The 24,018-nt window shown below is 32.6% G+C and overlaps 1 protein-coding gene across 8 annotated transcripts in view; it reads right to left on the bottom strand.

The window, feature by feature from the left end:
* Positions 1-4,290: 4,290 nt before the first annotated feature.
* Positions 4,291-24,018, bottom strand: part of CadN (neural cadherin) — a 487,595-nt gene continuing 467,867 nt past the window's right edge. For 3 of the 8 annotated variants that reach the window (XM_088184572.1, XM_088184573.1, XM_088184580.1), the window contains 7 exons: positions 17,789-17,953; positions 13,112-13,249; positions 9,239-13,035; positions 7,133-7,374; positions 6,042-6,245; positions 4,827-4,991; positions 4,291-4,626 (listed from right to left, as the gene is read on the bottom strand). In XM_088184572.1, coding sequence (XP_088040698.1) covers positions 4,511-4,626; positions 4,827-4,991; positions 6,042-6,245; positions 7,133-7,374; positions 9,239-13,035; positions 13,112-13,249; positions 17,789-17,953 — 4,827 coding nt within the window. In that variant the 3' untranslated portion in view covers positions 4,291-4,510. Of the gene's footprint in view, positions 4,627-4,826; positions 4,992-6,041; positions 6,246-6,524; positions 6,764-7,132; positions 7,375-7,901; positions 9,167-9,238; positions 13,036-13,111; positions 13,250-14,740; positions 14,906-17,788; positions 17,954-24,018 lie in introns of those variants that run through there. The other 5 variants (XM_088184574.1, XM_088184575.1, XM_088184576.1 and 2 more) reach the window with 3 other exon arrangements.

A 24,018-nucleotide genomic window follows, 5' to 3' on the forward strand; every position in this document is an offset into this window, starting at 1 on the left:
TACATAATTTTTTTTTAAAATGGCTTTAATCTCAAGACGATGAAGAAATGGTAACCTGAAGATCACCGTCGTCATCATTTTTTGCTGGTAAGGATGGGCCTGGCTTAAAAAAATTGTCCAACGTTGTTTGTCTTGCCGTCTTGTCCATTTCGTTCTTCAGTGATTTATAACAGCTAATGGCTGAGTTAATTCCTCGAGAAACTTTAGCGCTACGTTCGACGTCAGGATCGTTTTCAAGGAGGATGTTTATTCCTTGTTCGAAATAGGAAAAAGCTTTTGACAATTTTTTTGATGTTAGCTGTTTAAATACAACAGGCTATCTCTTTTCATCAAATGCCGGTTCTGCTTGCAACTGAATGAGTTCCTTATATGAAAGGGGTTCCCTATCAGCTTCAAGTAGATCAAGCACATCACGTTCGTTCAAACTTTCAAAGCCGAGATCATGTGCTAGATCCAAAATGTTTTGCCTAATTTCAGGAAGGCAATTAACTTCTGCATCAGTACTTTTTACACATTCTGGCCATATTTTTTTCCAAACATGGTTCATTGTTGTTAATTTTAATTCCTTCCATGATTCACTGATGCTGTCAACAGCATCCTTGATGTTATAGTTTTTCCAAAATGTTTTAATTAAAGATTTACCATCGGTTTCCCTTATAAGTTGTCGGAAAGTTCGGCATAGGTAATATGCCTTAAAAGTGGCTATTGCACCCTGATCCATTGGTTGGATCAGAGCTGTTGTATTTTTCGGAAGGTACTCAATCATGACATCTTCAGATAGTTCGGATAAATTAGTAGGATGCCCTGGTGCATTATCCAAAATTAGCAGAGCCTTGTTGCTTAAGTTATTGTCTCGCAAATATTTTTTCACTTCTGTGCAAAAGTGATTTTTGAACCAATCCTCTAAAGTAGCTTTAGTCATCCAAGCTTTCTTGTTGGATCTCCATATGACGGGTAATTGATTTTTATTTAATCCTTTAAGAGGCCTTGGATTTTCGGACAAATATATTAAAAGTGGTAGCTTAAAATCACCCGCGGCATTTGCACCAAGTAGCAAAGTTAATCGTTCTTTAGACACCTTATAACCAGGCGCAGATTTTTCGGTTTTTGAAATGTATGTGCAATCAGGCATTCGCTTCCAATAAAGCCCTGTTTCGTCTACGTTAAACACTTGTTCAGGTTTATGACCACTTCTTTCAATAATTCCCTTTAAAATGTTGGGATATTCCTCAGATGCGGCCTCATCGGCGCTAGCTGCTTCACCTTTCATTTTAAAATTATGAAAATTAAATCTATTTTTTAATTTTTTAAAAAATCGACATCGAAAAAAAGTTTTTTTGCCGTTATAGCGAAACATTTTAGGCCGTAAATCGAAAACGTGCCTTAATTGAAGAGGGCCGTTATAGCGAAAGGCCGTATAAAGAGCGGCCGTATAGCGAGGTATGAGTGTTCTATTTAAAAATAAGAAAGATAATACTGGTCCATTACAGTATAGATTATCGCGGAAGAAACTCCCATATTTTGTTTAGCATATAGTTTTCCAAATAGTGATTCAAATTCATTCTTGAAGTTTATTAATTATATTTCAGAATGGAGTTCTGATAAAATTATTGACACCATTTTAATAATGTGAGGAATACTTTAAAAATATATTTGGATTACGACAATGTGTAATAAGGACAACGAATTACTCGAGCACATTAATAGATTAAGTTTTCACCAATAGTAAAAGAGTATAATGTAAAGTGGAAATAACTCCTAAGAATTACTGATCATTTTATTGTATGTATATATTTATATAGAAATACATAATGTAATTACATGTCAATTTTTCATAAAAGTTATATGAACATTCAATTAAACTGTTGGCGATTATTATTATATATTTAATAATTTTCAGATAAATTTAATATATAATGGTATTGTAGTTAAAGATTAACCCAGTCCTTGTCGACTTAAGAACAGGTAAATTACATAAAAATGCCGTAACGATTCCGCTTACCCTTAGATTTTGCTATTAAGACCCGGAGAAGGCAAAATATCAGTTTAAGACATATACTTATACATTGATGGTAGCTAAGTTCATGTATTTAGTTGCCGCATTCATCCAACCATCAAGTTATTCTCAAGAGTACTGTCTGATGTGACATATGTAGTTGCAGTCCTTCAAGCGGTTTGTTAGGCGTTAGGTTATATTTTACAAATATCTAGGAAATACATAAACCTCCATTTTAGCTTTGTTCTATGCAAAGCATGTCAATATAGTACAAAGTACCTTTTTCCCACTGTAGTGTTTCTATAACAAATGCTTCGAATATTGTCTTTTTATAAGACAATACACCAGCATGAGTCATTATTCTCTCAAAAGAGCTATGCATTGTTACGTCCCAGTCGATTTTATCATTATTTCTTCTGTGTTGATCAACAAAAACGGCGACAACTCGGCTACTTGTCGTATTCCTCTTTAGAAATGTATTTTTTTAATGTTTGAGTACTCACATTAATGTAAAAGCGCATACATAAAATAATAACGATGGGAGAGTAAAATGAAAGAAAAAGTTACAATTAACATTATTTGCTTTTTATTTTTTTATTATATTAGATGTATACAGCTAGATAATCACAGTTCAAATAAAAAAATACAAACATTAAAACACTAAATAAAAATACGGTGGAAAATTCACACTAGAAGCTTGTTTGTACGGCAGCAAATCATGTTGCTTGCAGCATTTTTGGTATCTTTCATTATATATAAAAAATATATAAATAAAAACAAACAATCATAGACTTCGGCGAATTAAAATATGAACTATAACCTACAAATGGTGAAATTGTAGAAAAATTACAAAATAAAAAAAAATGTGGAGATTAATTCATAAACAAAATCCACATATTGGCAGTGAAGTATTAAACTTATAGTAATCGTATTCTTCAAACAGAATAACGAAATATTTCAATATTAAATAAATATCATAAGGTATTATATGTACAGTGCTATTTTCACGTTGAACCACATAATAATTTCATTAATTGTATAAATGAACAAAGGTTTATAATACTTTCGTTAAAAAATTAGCACTGTGTATAAGGCATTCCATGCAATAAAAGCAATTCCAATTTGATGATAACTTTAATACAAAGTTCGAGTATTCTTATTAAAAAATTATATTTGGTTTTACAATATTGGCTGCTTGTTATTGTACAAAATGCCTTATATATTTTTAATTTATTTTATATAATATATATACATATAATATGTATATATATTTATATATGTATATATACACACACAAATTAATTAAGTCGACATTGTACAAAATCATTTGACTCGGTGCGACAATTCACTTACATTCTAAAAGGTGTGTCCTACTACATGTAAGAATCCAAATCTTACTCAGTAATGTTTTTTTTAATTATTTATTTATTTAATTTTATTAACTAGAGTGTTACTCAAGATGTGATGATAAAGTTGTGTTCAAATAAAGTACGTACAATCTTTTTTAACATTACATTTTGATGATAATCAGTCATTTCTCTAACCACGCTTAAATAATCACACACGCCGAGGAAGTAAATCAAATTGTAATGATGCATAATCTCATTCGTTTATAATAATACGTCTTTACATTACACTTATACAGATATTAAACGTAGATCATTCGTATTCTATATAATAAATATTTCCGAGTGCCTCTATCGGTGTTTTTTTCTCAATTAAAAATTATTATTTATATAAATAATTGAATAGGTGCAAACACTTAGGGTCTAAAATTATTACAATATACCTATAATAATTGGCACTGGCTCTCGCAAACACAAATAAATAATAAAAATATTATTATCGAATGACTTCATTTATTACAAAAATGTATCACATACAAAATAAACATTCATTCTAGAGAGCGAACCACACATGACCAGAATAAATAGGTCTTAAGAGTGCAACAGTACACATATGTATAATTAAACATCTATATACATAACTACACGCTTACTTATCGATATAATTTGCAAAAATGAGATTCGTCTTAGGTTGAGAGCCTTTCGTTTAAAAAACTTTCATACCTACTGTATTTAATATGTGTTAGGACTGTTGCGATACAATTTTCACTATTACTCAACTCGTCGAGGAATAAAAATCAATATAATATATATTATCTATATATATATATATATATTATATATAAATACATTTATCAAAATGCACCCGATGTTTTGCAGTCTTAAGTGCTAAGTTTTATATTTTCATACTGGCCTATCGCGCAAGTACAAAGCGAAACCCATTGTTCGTTTTCTTTTTGTCATTTTATGCGTTAAAAACTGAGAATTGAAAATTACTAAATTCATCGTCCCTATGTATACTGACCGTTGAGTCGACGCCTTTCAATAGTACCTTGAAATGTATTTAATATTTACAAATGACATTAAACTAGTTAAGGGTAGAAGCAAATGCTTATTTGGTTTAGACGTTGCACGTAAGTGAAACATTCTTTGTTACATTCGTCTCTTCTTACTGCTCCTCTTCAAGCTCTGTCTCTTGATGTGGGCCGTACATATCGGCTAGTTTATCAAAGCGTGGTCCCCAAGCGCCTAAATAGTCATACTCTTGCTGTTCGTCATCAGTACCTGAAAATATACATAAGCACATTTTATTTCAAACTAATCAAATAGTTTCAATACAAACTAGTATCGAGATAAAAAAATATTTCTTTTTTTATTGGAGTAAAAATGAGTTTCCCTATTTTTAAAAACAAACTATTTGTTTTGGAATGGAATATACCCGTTCATATATTAGAAGAAAGGTTCTGTAAGAGCATAAGACTTACCAGAGGCTAGGGAACTAAGTGATCCAGCTGTGCTTCCGCCACCTTCGTACGCGTAGTTACGCAAGTCGTCGAATGGAGGCGCATTAGGATCGCTGTCTGCCCGTTTCTTGTGCTCTTCGATAAACATGCCGACGTTTGGTTCCTGTCCGACGCCTAGTAGTGGAACTGTAAAGAAATACACATTAAGCTTGACAAATATTAGTTTAATGTATATATGTAAAGAGGACAATTTAAATGAGCAACATATAAAATAAGTATTCCATAAAACGAATTGTTTGTGCATTACTTTTGGACAGATTAGATGCGAACGATCATTGGTCAGAACAGTGATCACTTTATAAATAACTCTCTGTAACGAATTCTTTTCTGAAGATTTACGTTACATAAATGTACAAACAATTCGTTTTATGGAACAAAGTATTTATTTAAATGCACATATCTTTCAAAATAATTCCCTTTTAGATAGCACGCAGAAATTTCAAACCTATTGACATAGAGTCTTATGTATTTCGGAATATATGAGGTTGAATCATATGAAAAATTAAAAGCGCTATAGAAGGTCAAGACACCACACAGTTGTCCTGTAAATTGGCACTACTGTTACAATATATCGAACAGTGTCTGACAGGTGGCAGTACGAATTAGGCACAAATTACTTGTATGTCATTCTTTTTAACAGTAGTGTAGGAGTGAAGCCATTAAAATTCATCGACCAATGAAAGTTAAATATGATGTTTGTTTGACACTTCAACAAGTGTACTAGTCTACAAAAAAATTTCAAAACAGCTTTGTGCGGAAGAATCTTATTGACCAAGTAGTATCTTAAAGAAAAGTCGTTGAATAACAGTAAATGAAATATTCTCAAATTTGCAGATGAGACATGGATCAGTAAATGAGATATTGTTTCAATTCTGTAAATGAGACATTATAGGTGTTTTATTTCAATATGACAATGTTCAAACTTATAATATTTGTTAAACAATCCAGGATCTACACTTATAATCTCTAAATAAAGCATCTACTGTACTTCTCATATACCTTCTATTTTTTTTTGACATGGACGTCAACAACATAAAGGATGTTTTTAATGAACAAACTCTATCATCTATGACAGCAGATTGCCTCACACTCAAAGTAAGTAAGTAATGAGTAGTCACAATGGATAGAAATATGTTGTTGTTCATTAACTAATAATGAAATGCAAAAGTAACTTACATGCAATTTTGGTTGGTGGATGATCAGGAAGCGGTCCGCCGATTGGTATTTGAAGTGGCGTTATATCAAAAGCTGTCATGTCATCTTCACCACCGCCTTCATCGTCATAGTTTATGATATTCTCGCGTACATCATCATCAGGTCCAGGATATTTTATGTGAGCTTCCCTTCTTCGGTTGTATACCACGAATACAAGTACCAGTACTATAAATTTATAAATTATTATTATAGCTACATAATTTAATGTAATACATATATATATTTAGTATATAATGAATTGTCTATAAGTCACTTTACAATTTTAGTTTTTATATGACTGATATGTAAAAGAAAAAAATGTTTTAATATTGATATAGCGACTTATGGACCACCATTTAATCTAATTTCCATTAAAGTGCATTATATACATTCATTGATTAGTACAATTTTATGTATTATGATTATTAATCTGACATGCAAAAATAAAATATAAAGTTTACAAACCTAGTAAAAGAAATAGACAAAGAATAATAGCTATAAGGAAATCTCTAGACGGTGTGATTACTCCCGAGGCTAACAACTCGAGTTCGCAATTGTGTCCGGTGAATCCGAGCGGACATTTGCATTCGTAACGGATGGGGACGTTCATGTCTACGCAAGTACCACCGTTTTTACAAGGCCACCATTCGCATTCATTTTCATTGACGCATGTAGCACCGGAGCTTTTGAGGCCAGCTGGACATCTGTTTCAAGATATAAACTTTATAATACTTACCAACGTTCTCGTTCCCGCACTGAGTTTTGTTTGGATGGATTATATATAATATAATAATAATAGTGAACATGCAAATACGGGAGTATGATATATTATATACATATAATAGAATAGATATGGATAGCATATTTACTAAGTGCATCGTTAAAATCAATCCCTAAAGGATCTTAAAAAAGTGCTTTGCCGGAACATTCAATGAATCATTAATGAGTGATTTTATCATATTTAAATGATAAGGAAAAAACAATGCAACCTAGTGATGCATAAAATAACATTAAACAATAAGATCTAGAAATCGAACGGTGATGAGGAATGCTAATAATCAGCATTTGCTCACTGAGTATGATGAGTAGGCAGACTAGGATCGCGGCGAGTGCCCCCATACTAAGCTTGAGGGTTTGCCCCTCTTGTACAAGTTCACAGTTTTCTCCCCAGAACCCGTCGGGGCAAATGCAGCGATATCGCAACCTAGGATCCTGGTTGATGCACGTGCCTCCATTGAGGCAAGGCAGATCCAAACATTCATTTTTATCTGTGCAACCTTTACCTTCGGGTGCCATAATACGACCTTCTCCGCAACTATATAGAATATTTAGCAAAAAAGAATACATTATATTAGTCATAATATACAAGGTTAATATAATATTAATATTTCAATAAATAAACGTTAATAATAATACAAGAAAGGATAGGATAAAGGAAAAGCGACGACATAATATAATCATAAAATAAATAAAACTCAGTGCGTTAACATTAAACAAGTTATTAAAATAACATAATTTATTTAGTTATATAAAAAGTACAGGACCTAATAGCTGAACGCTAATGTGTCCTGCACAAAAATTCAAGTAAAGAAAAATATAAAAGAGTAGAAAACACAATGAAAATAAAATAATATAAAAATATAAAAAAGAGTAATTAATAAATGTTAAAGTAATAATAAAGAAATGCGAACATCTCCATTTATTTTTGATTTATGAATGATTTTTATTAATTTATGTTAGACATTAAATTCAAAAAAGATTTTTTTTAGAGATATATATATTTGCTTTTATAGCGTTTTTTTTAAATATAAAAAAATAGTAAAACAATTAAAACAATATGTATCTTAAAAGTTTAATAAGAATATAATGAGTTAAAAAAATGAATTTTATACAATACATTTTTATTCTGCATATTTAAATTATGAGAAATCTAGAGATGATTTATCTTAATTAAATTCATATGCAAAAAAGAGCGCAAGTTTTACAGAGGAATTTTGCAAAGTATTTACCATAAAAAATAAGATATATGGTCATTTTATTGCAACTGTTTCAACCTATAGATTTTACCGTGCGATCTTTTTACCTTGTGGACATCTTATGGTGGGGACATTTACCATGAAGACTTAAGAAATATTTCATGTGATTAATGAAATCATATAAAAGAGTCGATGAACACAATCATTCCGGAAATTCGGCGAGAATTTTCAGAATGATCACGTGCACCAACTCGTTTTGTCATGATTTCATAAATCATATGAAATATTGCCTACACGGTAAAAACTTAAAACACAGTAAGAAGGTTGCACGGTAAAATAATCACACGGTTAAAAGGTTGCACGGTAAGATGTACATAGTGAAACGGGCACGAAAAAACAATTATTTTCGGCATTTACTGTTCTCTAATAGAAATGTTTATAAAATGAATAGTTGTAAAGCTTGAAAAATTAAAAATTCTTTGATATTGTGTATGGTTTTATTCTGAAGAATAACGCCCTTTGATGTATGTATACAAATATATTAAAATAAGAACAGCCCTATTAAAGTAATTACAAATTTGTTTGTGCTAAATTTTAATCTCAGGCGATGTTTAGTGTTAGTAATTGGTAGTACGATAAATATTAAAAAAAAACACACACACACAGTGCAATATGTAGTTTGAAAAGAGACTGGCAGGAGGCAGTATGAATCAACGCCTGGGTACAACAGTAGCTTAAAATAGTCGTCACACTTGCACTTCTGAGTAAAGACGTTTTGATAATATTTAATGCATGAGTGGTTACGCAAATAGCCATAAGATTTTTCCTAGAGGTTATTATTTATTATTACGCACATTATAGCACAGTAAATTACGTATTTAATTCTATGGAGATTATATAGAAAAATACTATACTTTTGTACCTCTTTTTTTACTAAATTATAATGTAATAAGGGCGAGAGATATTTTTGCTCTTTTTCCACACATGAATTCAACTTAAAGATTAATGAAAATAAAAATAAGTTATAGATTTATAATTTGAATCACATTAATCGGCTCATGTCGTTGAATGTATTAATATCGCAAAATCATGGCAGAATTAGGTTTTTGATATTGCAGTTTGAGCGTTTAACTAAATAAAAAATATATAAAAATAAATAAAAAATAAGAAAGATTTAATATTTAGTAAGACAATGATACGTACGTGCACTCAAATTCGTTCCACAGATCTACGCATTCGAAGGGCTCCGGACAGATTACATTTATGCAGGGACTATTTGAAGCGCAGCCACGCTCGAGGTTCCTAGCCATTGTAGCTTGACCCCACTGTGTTCCATTCATGGCTGGCGGTAAAGGTAGATGTTTTCCTTCTAACCGAATATCGTCCAAGCACCCTTTTTGGAAATCTGCGTAAACTTCAAACGTTCTGACACCGGTATATTCTGCTTTACCTCCAGCATACACCCCTTCTTGTTTATCGACTAGCAACCATTGGTGGCCTTCAAAGTTGAACGTTTCATTGAACCTTCGACCTTCGCCGCCGTCGAGTTCCAAAGTTGCGGCACTTCCGTGTCGGCTAACTTTAGCAACATGCCATTGTCCGTCATCCACGCCGACTGCGCTCAACCACACATCCCGTTCTTCAGTCCGTAACGAGTTCAAGTTGTATCTAAAGTGCAACCTTGCATCTTTCACTTCCAAAATTCCATACTCTCGGTTGTGTTGATCGCTCACGCGGAATAATTCACCATGAGGCTCTCTAGTCCGGAATCGCAATTGGATCTGCGTACTGAATCTATCTGGTTCGAAACTCAAGGCAAATTTCACATAGCTTTGAGGTCTGAACGTAGTAGGTATCGTAGGCGTTCCGCAGGCTGGACCAGTCCAACCTGGCTTACATTGACATCTTGCTTCTGAGAAGCTACCCACGCAAGTACCATGCTCCCAGCAGCGAGCGGTGTTTTCTCCTTGATTGCACACTTCGTCAGTCTGAGGGCAGCCTGCTACCGAATTTCTGGACAAACCAGGATGAGCCAAATCGTATAATTTGCTGTTATGAACCAAATTTTTCAAGCATCCGTCAAATCCTTTTCCAACTGGCATATACTGCCAATGATAGTGAGTCGGATCAAACTGTTCAACGTATAATCCACCCAATTGAAGAGGAGCATTTACATTCAGATATTCATTAAACGGAGGAATCGTTCCTCTCGCTTGACAACTGGAATCGTCAAATTCAGGCGGAGTTCCATCTTCCAGTTCTTGTATATCGGCAGATTTACAATAATCGACGATCATTTTAACATTTTCGGTATCCCAGAAGATATCTATTCTATGCCATTCTCCGTCATCTAAACTCTTTTTGCTTTTAACCCTCAATTCCAATGTTCCAGATCCAAAATCGATCAATAATCTTGGATAACCTCTTTCCAATTCGACTGATATAAAATCTGAGACCATCAATTCGTCAGCTTCAGGTGGCACAATGGGACCATTGTACAGCAAGATTCCGTCGGATTTTCTTGTGATGAATTCAAAACTGAGATGCGAGTTATCGCACATTTCAAGAGCTGGGTACCATGCCCATCCATTTCCACGGAAACTTCGTGATGTCTGTTGGCATCTTGGACCGCTGTAGCCGGCTGGACATGAGCATGATTGTCCGTACTTTCCTTCAATACATCGACCGCCGTTATAGCAAGGGTTCGTCCTACACGATTCTATCTTTGTGAAATTGCGAGCTCCGCACGTGCATTCCGCTAATACATCAACTCTGACTCCGACGAGCGCCGTTTTATTGGCATTTACCATGTACGGCAAATTGCTAATATCCAAAACATTCGTACAAGATCCTTCACAAGCTTGGTTTTCATAAAGGCATTCATCGATTCCTACCATCGTTATATTTATACCGACGTCCTTCTCAATTTCTTCTCGATGCATTAAAACAATTCCATTAAGCCTTACAGGTTTATAATAAGGCGAACCATGAGCAGCGAATCTAACATCAGTAATAGGCGGATGCTTTCTTCGTAATTGTACGCTAAATACATCTACATTCTCTTTATCAGTATTGAGCAGATCTGCTAGTTTATCTCTGAATCGGTCTGATTTGCTGCGGGTTATGCTCTGCGTTCTATAATTCCATACTCTGATAAAATCTTCATCGGTAATTCCGGCTATTCTGATTGATCCTGAATTGACAACAGCATCATGTGGGATTTCTCTCACGGTTACGGTAACGTTCGCTGGAACATCAGTTTGAGTGTGCTTCCTATCATAAACTTTAAACCGTAAGTGATATTTACCATCCTTTGTGCCTTGCTTCATCTGTATCATTCCTGTTTCTTCATTGAGTTTAAATCTTGGATGTTCCGTTCCTTCCCAGTAGAACTTTTTATCAGGAAGATCCCAATCGTCAAGATCATAAACGTAAACTCTACCAATTTCCGTATCCGGCGCTTGCCCTTGATAGTTATAAACAAATATCTCTTTCGATCCAGGTTGCATTTTATTGTCGTTTACATCGCCAATAACTACAGTGAGAGTACTCGTACCGGTCATAGCAGGATTTCCGTGATCTTTGATGATAATTGGGATCAAATATTCCTTTTGTTGTTCTCTGTCAAAAGATCTGAGCGAAGCAACTATGGCCATTCCGTCACCATTAGCTCCTTTTTGATCCTGTTCTACTTTGAACGATGCACGAATTATGTCATCTGCGCCGGGGTCGAGTCGGAATTGGAACGGAGGTCCGTTACTCTTTGATCGGTCGTCATCGTCAGTAGCGAGAATTTCAACAACTTTTCTAGGAGGTACATGTTCAGGTAATACTGGCCTGTAGTCCTTTAAGAATGAAGGCGGGTTGTCATTTATATCTTGAACGATAACAGTAAGAGTAGCAGTGGCAGTCTTTGGAGGCACTCCATCGTCGATTGCCAATATTTTGACTTGATGCCTCGGAGTTTCTTCTCTATCCAACGATCGTTGTATGCTGACAGTGCCTTCTTGATTGATAGAGAACTGCCGCTTCCTATCTGAAGATCTATCGATGGCGTACGATACCTTGCTCTTACCTCCCTGATCGGGATCGGTCGCTTTGAAAGTCTCTAAGCTCTTGCCGACTTCTGCGTTCTCATATACCGAAACTTCAATATTAGGTCGCTCAAATTGCGGTTTATTGTCATTAATATCGCGTAACTTTACAACTACCCAAGAATATGCTACGTGATATTTATCATTATCGTTATCTTCGCCCTTATCGTTTACTTGAATCCTAAACCTAAATCCATTGCTTTGAAGTTGATCTTCATAATCTAACGGCTGTACAATTTTTAATGAACCAGTACCATCGTTATTCCTAACCATAGTGAACTTATCAGCACCGTAGCCACTATTCTCTATTACTTTATACTGGAATTTGTTGGTTTCATCTTCGTCATGTACGGTGACTGTCAAGATTGGCATTTCTGGTAGGTTCGTGCCGTCAGTCTCGTCCACTTCTGTAAACCACTCGTCTTTGGTGAACTGGGGAGGCATGTCGTTTATATCTTTGACCCGTATAGAAGCCGTCCCCGTGCCCTTTAATCCCCCTCCATCCATTGCAACGACTTGTATCGAATAATCCGGTGTTCTTTCCCTATCCAAGCAGCATACTGCAGTTTTGATAACGCCAGTATCGGATTCAATCTCGAATATCGGAGAACCAGTCTCTTCTTCAATAACGTTCTTTTCAATCGAATACACTAATCGAGCATTCGTTCCTTCGGATGGATCGTCATAATCAACTGCGGTCATGGTCATAACAACCATACCTGCAGTGCCGTTTTCAGTCACGTTTCCAAAGTAAACTCCTTGTGGGAATATCGGAGCGTTATCGTTGATGTCCTTGAGATTGACTTGGACATCGGCATATCCCACCAATCCTTCACCACCTTCATCTTGAGCAAATACTGTGAACCTCCATTGGGGTCGACCGTTTGGTTGATCTCTATCGAGTGGCTGAAATTATACAAAATATTAATATCTTTTGTACCTAAAAATATTAAGATGTACCTATAATATATATGAATCATACCTTAAGAACAAATATTTCTCCTGTGGTTCTATTAATATCGAATTTGCTATTGGCAGGATTATCGGGGTCAATACCTTGACCGGTTAAGAAATATACAATATTTTGAGGCCTATCTTTATCACCGTCTGTCGCTGTGACCTATAAATTAAACATATTGTTAATATACATCGAGTCATTGTTTTATATTAATACTTGAATAGGGTAAGGCACGAATGTTGTTACTAAAGGAATTTTGAACCATTGCTACAGTGGCTCAGACAATCTCAGCTTGTCAATGAGACAATAAGCGTTGAACAATGAAATTTCGAATAAGTTCGGATTGTCAAGCATTATAGAGCGAATTTTTTGTTTTAATTGAGAGCACCGTTAGCCAGGTTGCTACAACTCATGGCTCTTGATTTATATATGTGAATACTGTAAGCAGGAGGTATATATAATAAGCGCCGTTACTTAAATGAAGCCTTGGACCACATTTATAATGGTAATGAATTATTAATGAAGATAAATTATATCAAAAACATATTATTTTATGGTAGTAATTATTATATTTTTTAATTAAAATACAATGAAGATTTTCATATCTCATGTTTGTAGCAATATTCGTGCCTTACTGTGCGTATTCTAATTTAGTGTTGAAATTAATGTATAGAAAAGAATTTACTATATTTAAATGATTGAAAAAAACACACCTAATTAACATACTGTTTTAAAACTCTGATTAATAAGCGGTTGAATATTTTATATAGCAAAAAGCAATAATTAAAAACATGCTTATAATGATACTTACCTCATAATCTCCAATTTAAATTACGAAAAGTCAATGTTATGAATTTAATAAATACTCATTATCTTTAATATGATTGAACGAATTATTCGAAAAATGTGTGAGTTTGGAGAAAGTATAAAGCAATAGAATATTCGAACTATTTATCTGATGTTCTCGTTTCAAAGGACTTTTATGTTTGTATGATCTAATAAAAAATGTGTTAATTAAATATTGTTTGTAGTGATGTATAAAAAGCATGTATTTGTAGTGACAAATTTAATTATACACGTATTCCCAGACAGAGTGCTTTCATTTAACATCATGAGAGTTTTACTATTGTGCTTTTGATGTCTTTGTGTTTCAGCATTTGGCTTTTGGTTCATTACTTTTTTGCGCGTTTTCTCATTAGTATGAGCCTAGATCGAGTTATGTAAGTTATATAGAACGACACACAAAGGGCAATCTACCGAGCAAAAATATAATGCCAGAAAATAATAAATAGGGCAAAAAGAATGCGAGGGAATAGCAAAGTAGCCTCCCGGTGCTCGTGGCAAGGGACAGCCGTTTTCAGCGGGTGAATTAGTTTTAATGTAATCACCGAAAAGCCATGCTTGGTTAAAACAATAGGGGTCAACGTGGCCATTGTTTTGGCATACCCCTGAAATTTTGATACACATTCGCTTCCTGTTGCGTTGGTCCCTCAATGATTTTATATTTTAAAACTCAGGTCTGCTAGAGTCGAAGGGTAAAGAAAGAGAAAGGGGAGAGATGTATGGATGGAGAGATGAACGTGATGTGAAATTATTAAATGTAGTGTGTGTGTTTTTGTAGAAAAAATAAATAAAACAAAACATAAAAAGGACCTTCATGAGACTATAGGGATGGGGTCCCGGAAGCTCTTCCTGTACGAGGGTCGTGTAAAGTTGACGCTCGAAGGTCGGTGGCATGTCGTTGACGTCTTTGATATGAATGATGACTTTGGTGGAATTCTCGTTCAGACTGTCCGATGCCACCAATGTCAGCTCGTACTGACGTAACAACACATTCACAAATAAATCTTTGCCGAAATAATATTTTTTTAAGGTTTCGTGATAGCATCGATGTTCCACGACAGAATACAAAATTTTGAGGTGGTTTGGACTAGTTCAAATTTGATTATATGACTATTATATGAACAACTAATGTATAATTTATTAAGTGAAGTTGCTTTGAATAATTAGCTCACCACAACTTCGTGGATTTGAGGATAATCCAAAGAGAAGTCGTTATAAACTCATGGACTTTATAGTGATTGAGACGTCGTCGGGTTTTCAGAGCCTAAGACTTAGACTAAGGCTTAGATGAAAATCCCGAGTTTTTGAAATGAGGCAAATCATTTATTTATGCAGCCAAATTTATCCTAAGCATAGCGCCATGATAAAGCTGATGATGAAAATATAGTTTAACCCTTTAACATTCACAAGCTGATTTATGATGAATGATGAAAAACCAATTCGAGCATTTTTGATTTTTTCATGCAAAGCTCATGATCGAGAATTCTCGATTATAAGAACTAACGATTTTCTTGTTTTATTAAATTTAGATAATTTTGTAAAACACGTATAATATATATTGATAACTGCATTTATTTAAAATTATTTGGATATCCCTGGAACATACTATTTTATGTACTACATTTTAAGAAATATTAAAAATAAATTAAATTTTAATTAATTGTTAATTGTTAAAAATATTACTAAAAAAATAAAGATCGTGAGCTCAAATCTTATTATTATGAAATATTAACTCTATATCATAATTTATCATAATAAAGTAGAAAAATAGTAATTTAATTAAAATAATATTTTAGAGACATTTTGCGTACTAAATTATAAATATAATATATGAATTCAGATTGATTATTGTTTTTAATTTGGTATAATTTAAAAAAAATAAAAATATTAAAAAATTTAAGCTTAAAATTTATCGTAGGTTATCTCCATAACAAGATTCTTGATACAGAATTAATTTCATCTATGTACAATATATTTTTGGTTTCCATACAAAAGCTCAGGTTATTAAGATTTTAATAATTTTAATAATTCTATTTTTATTATTGGTTTATAGCACATGGTTATAACATAGATAATTGTATTGTACATAGGTGTATAACATAGAGTTCACATTTGATAACTTTAAAATAGAGTTTTGTAATATAGATATTATAATTGTGAATTTTTAAATTAGAAAAACAAATTTTCAAGATAGAACTTATATTTATTTGTATTAATTTTTTTAATTCTAATATAGATCACAAAACTAAACTTTATAATAATGATATATAATCTCAATATCATATTAAATTATAAAAATGTAATTCAAACTATTAAAAAGTAGAAAAAAAATAATCATATAGATGTCTTGTATTTAATTTTTGAGGTAATTTTACGAACTAATTTAGTTATTAAAAAAAAAAATTTTAATTTATATTACAAACATTTTTTTGTATATTAAACTTCAATAAAAAAAAACAAATTTAAAATTGAAATTAAATTGTCACTGTACAACAAGATTTAAAAAAATTCTAACAAAAGCTCACGATTTAATTTTTATTATATAAACGATTATTATAAAGTATGATGTTGAATTTATATTTATTTATCTTAAATGTGTGTTCTGTACTCTATAAATTAATTATGAATTTTTATTAAAAGAAAAGTGAAATTAAAAAACAAACATAAAACTAAAGTTAAAATTTATGAACTATAAACTCTATATTATATTCTATCGTATTAAATTATGAAACTGCAGTTAAAAATGATTTTTTAATATTTTGTCAAACTATTATAAAAGTGTTTTCGAGAAAATTAAATAATATATGTTATGTATATAATACATGTATGTATATACGACTTTATATTGAAAAAAATTAAAGAGAAAAATAATAATGCAAAATTATTGTCAGTGTTTTTAACAAATTTTGATTCAATAAAACTGAATTAGAAAATCGATGCTTTCACGAATTCACAAATTAAAATAACAATTGCAAAATTTCGCTTAAATAAAAATGCTATTTCTACTGTATTTGGGCGAATGTGATTGAAAATATTACATACAATATGAATTTTCGAAAGAAAATTCACGTTGCATAAACTTAAAATATTAGTATTAATAAAATTATTAAAAAAATCTATATAATATATCAAAAATACAACAAGAAAATCAACAATTCATATTTTCGTGTGCGGCACGCCGTTTCTCACCGAGTCCAGATGCCAAGTGTATACATGAAAAATAAATATTTTCGGGTATAGTACCATAGGACTGACTACAAAGGGTCCGGGTGGATAAAGAGGTCACGTTATCGCGCGCGCCCACGGTTACTACACCCCTTTTCGTGACCCTGCAATAACCCTCAGGTACGACCCGGGGTATATAATGTCTGAATGCACGGGCGGTCTTGTGTTCCCTTTCAATTAAATTTATGGCGTTATTTATTGTTAATCCGAAGAACAATGCCGCGGCTAGTCTTGGCTCGTAAATTTCGCAAGCAATTCATCAACACAAGGGGGCGCGAAATCTGTTAAAACATCCCCAACCCCGAAAACAAAATATTCCATGATTTCTTGGCAAGAACACAACGCATTTATCATTTTCGGAGGGTTGAAAGAAACGGCGGGCCACACGGGACACATGCTCGAGCAAATACTGAAGAGATACCAGAAAAAAGGTGTCCGACTCGAACAGACACTTTGATCCCAAATAACATAAAACAAAGTAACCGTTCGAGTCAAAAAATAAATCCTAAATATAGTATGTATAAAAAATAAATGATTAGCAAATTAAAATCGATGCAAAGTGCAGCTACCTAAAAATGAAAAATAAAAACGCAGAAGCTCTGAAAAAAATAATGTTCGTCATGTTTTGTGGACCTGAAGAACTCGCTTCGGAAGGTTCCTGTCGTCCTCTTCAGTGATCTGGGTTCTGTACGTAGGCCTTTCGAAGACTGGAGGATTGTCGTTGACGTCTTTGACGTGGATGACAACTGTGGTGTAGTTTTCTTTCAAGTTGTCAGAAGCTGCTAATCGTAGCTCGTACTGTTCCACACATTGGCAAGTCATGATATGTTCTACTATACTACTTAATGATTAAACTTATTCTAAAAGGAAGTGCAATATCATACTCAATTTTTTATACATTTAGTAAATCGATAATCCAAATATTATATCATAAAAACATTGGCGAACATTTAATTTATTTGATCGAGTATTCTGTTTGTATTTAATCTCAAATCTGTAAATTGGCTGTATCGATTCGAAAGTAGCTATATACATTATATTTAATATATGTTTTGCATCACGGTTGAGAAGTAAAGACAATTAAAATGTTTTAGGTAGATTTATTAAGAAATATACAAGGAGGAGAATATTTTATATTATTATGTAGGGCAAGAGACATTAAACCACGGCTCTTCGATAATGTTGCATGTAAAATACAACTAGCATATATCCATTTAGTTGTTATAAATTATATCTCAATTTATGCTAATAATGCTTCTACATTTTTGAAGCAATAAAAAGTTATTTTAAGGAAACTTTAAATTAATTCTGATCTATGACAAATGGACTCCGAAAGGAACAATTTCAATACGATCGCATCAAATATTAAATCCAATATTCGAACGACATATTATTAAAGTTGGAAAGCTCTCGTGTTTGACTTGATATGATTAGTTCGGCTCTCTCAAGGCACGATGATAGCTTATATTACAACAGAATGTATATATTATACATGTATGTATAATACATATACAGTGAAATACCGCTTTCGTGATGCATCCCCACATAACAACAGTAATAACACATCCACTTTTTAATATCGTAAACACGAAGTTGCCACCCCGGCCACAGTGCATGCGCCCGGTCGGTGGCGAGGTTTATTTGCAGACTTTCCAGTAATTGGAGCGCGCGAGGGCACTAAAAATGTAATCCCAAGCTTGTGCGCAATTGGCGCTACGTATGCACGTGTGTACATGTGTAGCAACATGTGCGCTTAATCGGAATCCTCGAATATGAACCACTGTTCAGGATACCAATGTACCTTTTCGCCGGGCTGCTTATTACACGTGCATGGATGGGAGTCACGTGATCCAATTTCCTCCAGGTGGGCGTGCGTATTGAGTCATTTCAGGAGTAACGACCGATTTTCGTTCGGTTCGAGATCGACAGTGATTGGGATGAATTGGTATGCTGGCGATGTGATGGCTTAGTGTTCGATTCCGAGAAAAATCTGACTCCTTATGAGTTTTCTTAATCCAAGTACTTGATTTACAAGCTCTGTTCCGGCAATATGCCTTTGAGATTCGTTTGTAGAATAACATGGAATGGGTTTCGTCGTCGTTCTCTCTACGCTACCTGATCGCTCATACTCGGTCGAACATTGACAGTAAAAAAAACCGGAACAGTGAGAACGCTCGGTAAGTTAGGCAAATTTTATTTACAGTTGTACATAACTTAAAATACACAGGGACGTCATTTGGAGGCATTTGTCCTTCCTTGAATACCGCCAGAAAAATGCATGTCATTTAATAAATCTAATGAAATCGAAATATTAAAAAGAACGACCACTGACTGGCCAATGTTTTCCCCCATTATAGAAAAAAACTGAAATAAAATATAAACCAGGAGTTCTCAGGTTATTACTAAAAAAAAATCTAAAAATGTATCCCGAAAATATTTTTTTAAATATGCCCTATCGGTATAATCATATCAGAATACATTTTCACTGATAGACATATATTTTTAATAGTAAAATAATATGATTTCAACTTTTCTTTATTTACATGGGATATAAAAATGTTACAGTGGATGTGTATTTATTAGTGCAATTATATTTTCACTAATGAAATCCATACATTTTTATCACTAGATATATATTTCTATAAGCGAAAATATAATTTTGAAATTATATGCTGCTTTAAAATGTCTATGAAACTCAATTTGACAGTTGCGAAACGTATATTTGCTGTTCAAACCCAAACAAAAAATACACGAATTATTCAAACCCAACTTGATCTAAAATAAATTATAGTTATAGAACTTTCATCAGATCAAGTCCAAAATACAAAATAAGCCAACTTAGCTCTCAGGGGAAAATAAGCGGAAGAAAAAGTACAGACGTTTCAAAAATATGATAGCTATCCTTACCGATATTAATACGGATTTCTGATATGAGAGTATTGGTTAAAGAATATTTAAACCGAATTATAGTCAATAGGAGGGCGCAAAAACAATTATCACTTCTCAGAAGGCAAAAATCAACGTCAAAAGCAATAAAGTTGTATTGGTACCAGAAGGGATAATTGTTTTTTGCGCTATCCTATCAGTCAAAATTCGGTTTAAAATTTTCATTTGACTCTCACTTACTGTGAGTCATATTGTATTATAAAAAAGTCATAATATGAACCGAGCGCTCCCATTGCAAAAGCGACGGCGCGATTTTATTGCTTTTAATGTAAATTTTTGACTTCTGAGAAGATATAATTATTTTTTGTGCTTTTATATTAATCAATATTCGACTTAGTAAAGTCAAAATATTGTTATAAAAAGTTTTAATATAAAGGCTAGTTAATGGAGCGTTTCCACTGCGACGACACGATGGATTCTAAGCAGGGACGTTTTATTCTTTGACATATAACGTAGTTAACGTAATATATATACGTAGTTTAATTTTATACATAATATATTGCGTAATAAGAGGCGTTAAGAATATACAGGGGTGTGACAAAATAATTGGACCAAGCATTATTTTTCATATTTTTGTAGTTTCTACACAAAATAAAAACAATGTTTTTACACAACTTATTTTCACACATTTTTAATGTGAAAAAATAATATATAGTAACACATTATTTATCTTTTATTACAATGAGTACTCTTCTAGGCATACTCTATATACTCGCTAATTAATTTATTTTTATTTTGGGTCGTTTAGCCACACGTCTTCAATGTTTTTTTTTTAAATATCTAATTAAGTATTTGTGCATTTATATACGATGGATTTAAGAACTGCTCAAAACCTTTCTATTGGATTTAAATTAGATGAATTACCTGGCCAAGGTAAAATTGTATATTTTTATAGATTTTGCCGTGTTTCAGCCTGCATAAATATAAAGTAATTGTTCTTAATGTTTTTGTCAACAAAATAAGGGCGTAATTTTTTGTTTAAAGCTTCGAAAATAATACTTAATCTGGCATTAAATATGCTTATACAATATATTAAGTAAAGATACAAAAAATCGAACAACTAAAACTAATCAATGAGTCAGTTAAAGCATGAACAAAGAAAAGGCTAATTGGTTCCAGTTGAGTTTTTAAATTACCTTAATCTAAGAGGATTCCCACAGGACAATCTAACCTACAAAGTTAGTAGCCTAAAATACTACTAAAGATTTTTTAATCAACTTAAGCGCGATTGGTAGTGATGACATTGCACTGTCATGACAATAAATATATCATAAGGACAGTCGTTTAATGTGTCAAGGATTGACTAAAAATAATAATCCATATTAATAATGGCAGATGGAAACAATTAAGCAAAATACATCGTCTATAATCAGTAATGGAGGTGTGCATAAAAAACCTATAAAAATGGTAAACATTTCATTTCAGTTAGTGAAATTATATTTGTACTAGTGAAAATATATGTAAATTCACTGTAATGTATACAAAGTATGCGATTAAAGTATCTTAGTTTTACGTATAAAGTCTTAACTTGGTAGATCGCCAACATTTTATCGAAATAAAAGTTGCTTAGAATTGAATCAATCGAATTTATTTTGGCAAACTAAGGTTTAAATGCAGCATCTTACGGTAGAACGATCATCATTTTAAATAACTAAAAATAAACGTCACAACATATGTATATATGCTTCCCAGTGTATCCATATCATACAGTATATCTACCTAATTATTTCTAACACAGTTTCCTTCGGGTTAATTCAGGAAATTGTCAGCAATTAAGATACCATTAGGCTAGGTGGGTGATGGTGGCACATTTTCAAGCTAATCTTCATGTCTGGCGCATTAGGAGGACAGAGCGATAACGAACACGGTTGCAAAAGCAATTTGGGTTACGTCTCCGTGTCTAATTCGCGAGAAAATGAACATATGTGAGGGTTATTTACCATTCGGGTCAGATGATTGATGATTCCGAGGGGTCGGCACGTTCGCGGCATACCAAATATTTGTGTGGCTCAGATTTTAATGCGAATTATCATTTATATAACACGGGAGGCACATTCTCGATTATAAGGTGTTGGTATAGGGTATACTTATGGTATGTGCCATCAACAGCTGGTAATATAACGTACAAGTGCATTATACCCTCCCGACATCGCTTTATGTTTGCGCCAACTCGGTAAACTCGTATAAAGTTCTTAAATAAATGCGAGCTGGGTATGTGTAAATATCAACGGAAAGTTTACAGAGATGGTCCTGTTATTTTATGGAAAACGCTTTCGAGGATGTATTGGTGCGATTGTGTGATATATATCTCGATGGAGTATTAATGAGGCATGGGGTTGTTTACAAAAAGTGGTATTTTATAAAAGGTTCAAAATATTTTGCTTGAAAAATCTATAAAATATCATAAAATAAAATTTCGTATTGATATTATAATACATTTAATTATCTGCACAGTTTATGTTTATTATATTATTCAGAAAGTTAAGATACTAAGTAGGTGAAAATATAAGTATTTTTTTACTTGATTGAAAACGCTGTGGTTTATAAAGTTACATCTTTCGCTTAGAAGAAACTGCTGCTTCAATTCATCGCCAACTTATTTTTGTTTATGGCAATGATCTTATAAACAGACAAATTGAAAACAGGATAAATTTATGTTTAGAATAAAGAAAAGAGTGAAAGCCATTAGTTGTCACTGATCTACTTAAAGAAAAAAACGTTTTGATAGGCGTTTATCGACTGCAGAACTTTATAAGCGACATAGAATGTCAATAAGTATCATAAAATATTACTGAAAGCTTAGGTTTTTATAAAACTCAAACTTATATGACGTTGGAACCAAGAAACAGGTCCAAGGTGACTATGTTGGAATATAAATATTACAATTCAATCATAAAATGAAATTCTTTAGAAATCCTTTATATTTTACTTAATAATTATCCATTGAATTGATCTTGAAAGTTAATTCGAAAAAATAATATTTACATAATTTATCTTCTTTATATATGTAACATTTATATATATATATATAGATTTAAGATAAGTACAAAATTCATTACGATGATTTCTACTATTTCGATTCTTATTCTGTACAAATATTAAAAATCTGATATCACACATACAATTTTAATAATATTTTATTCATCGTTCCCTCATTAATAAAAACCGTGCTCTAATATAAATGATTATTCTTTAACTCAATATCATGAAAAAATATTGAATAATTTGTTAAAAACATTTTTTCAATCCCAGTTGGTCCAGTAGGTTATTAATTAATCAAAATCCAGGTATTATATACACCTATTCTTAAGCTGAATATATTTATCTGTTTCATAGAGCTATTGCTTATCAGTGTGCTTGTTATTTGATTGATATATTAATTGCCTTTGACACGAGAACTTGTCAGCTAATGGGTGAAACGCTCTCTATTGAAGGTTGATATCAAACATAATCTGATATTAATTTATGAATAGGATTATGTGTAATTATACCATCAGAAGTAACAGATGATAACCATCTATAAAGGGGAATCTCAAGAGAGAGAGAGAGAGATATAAATACATACTAATTAAAATGCATTAGGATAATGAATTCTTTAGTGGCAGTCGTGGGAGACAGTCTTTTTGCATTAAAATATTCATATTATTTAAAATGTAGACACATTTTTTGCAATTTGGTCAGATAATAAAATGAAATTGAGCACACGCACTCATTAAGATTCTTTATTATGTGGGTCAGGTGGACAAAGGGACATTCATAAGCCCGAGAAGAAAATGTGGTAATTTGAAAAAATTACCGCAGGTGCAATTACACGACTTAATTAACACCATTGTCAAATATAAATATATATGTTTTAATTAAAACACATACACACGAATGAGCAAATCTGTCTGTGATGTATCGAACGTTGCGAAAAC

Source organism: Plectrocnemia conspersa, unplaced genomic scaffold, assembly GCF_051122295.1.
Source record: "Plectrocnemia conspersa isolate PC_06_02 unplaced genomic scaffold, ASM5112229v1 ptg000004l, whole genome shotgun sequence".
Lineage (NCBI taxonomy): Eukaryota > Metazoa > Arthropoda > Insecta > Trichoptera > Polycentropodidae > Plectrocnemia > Plectrocnemia conspersa.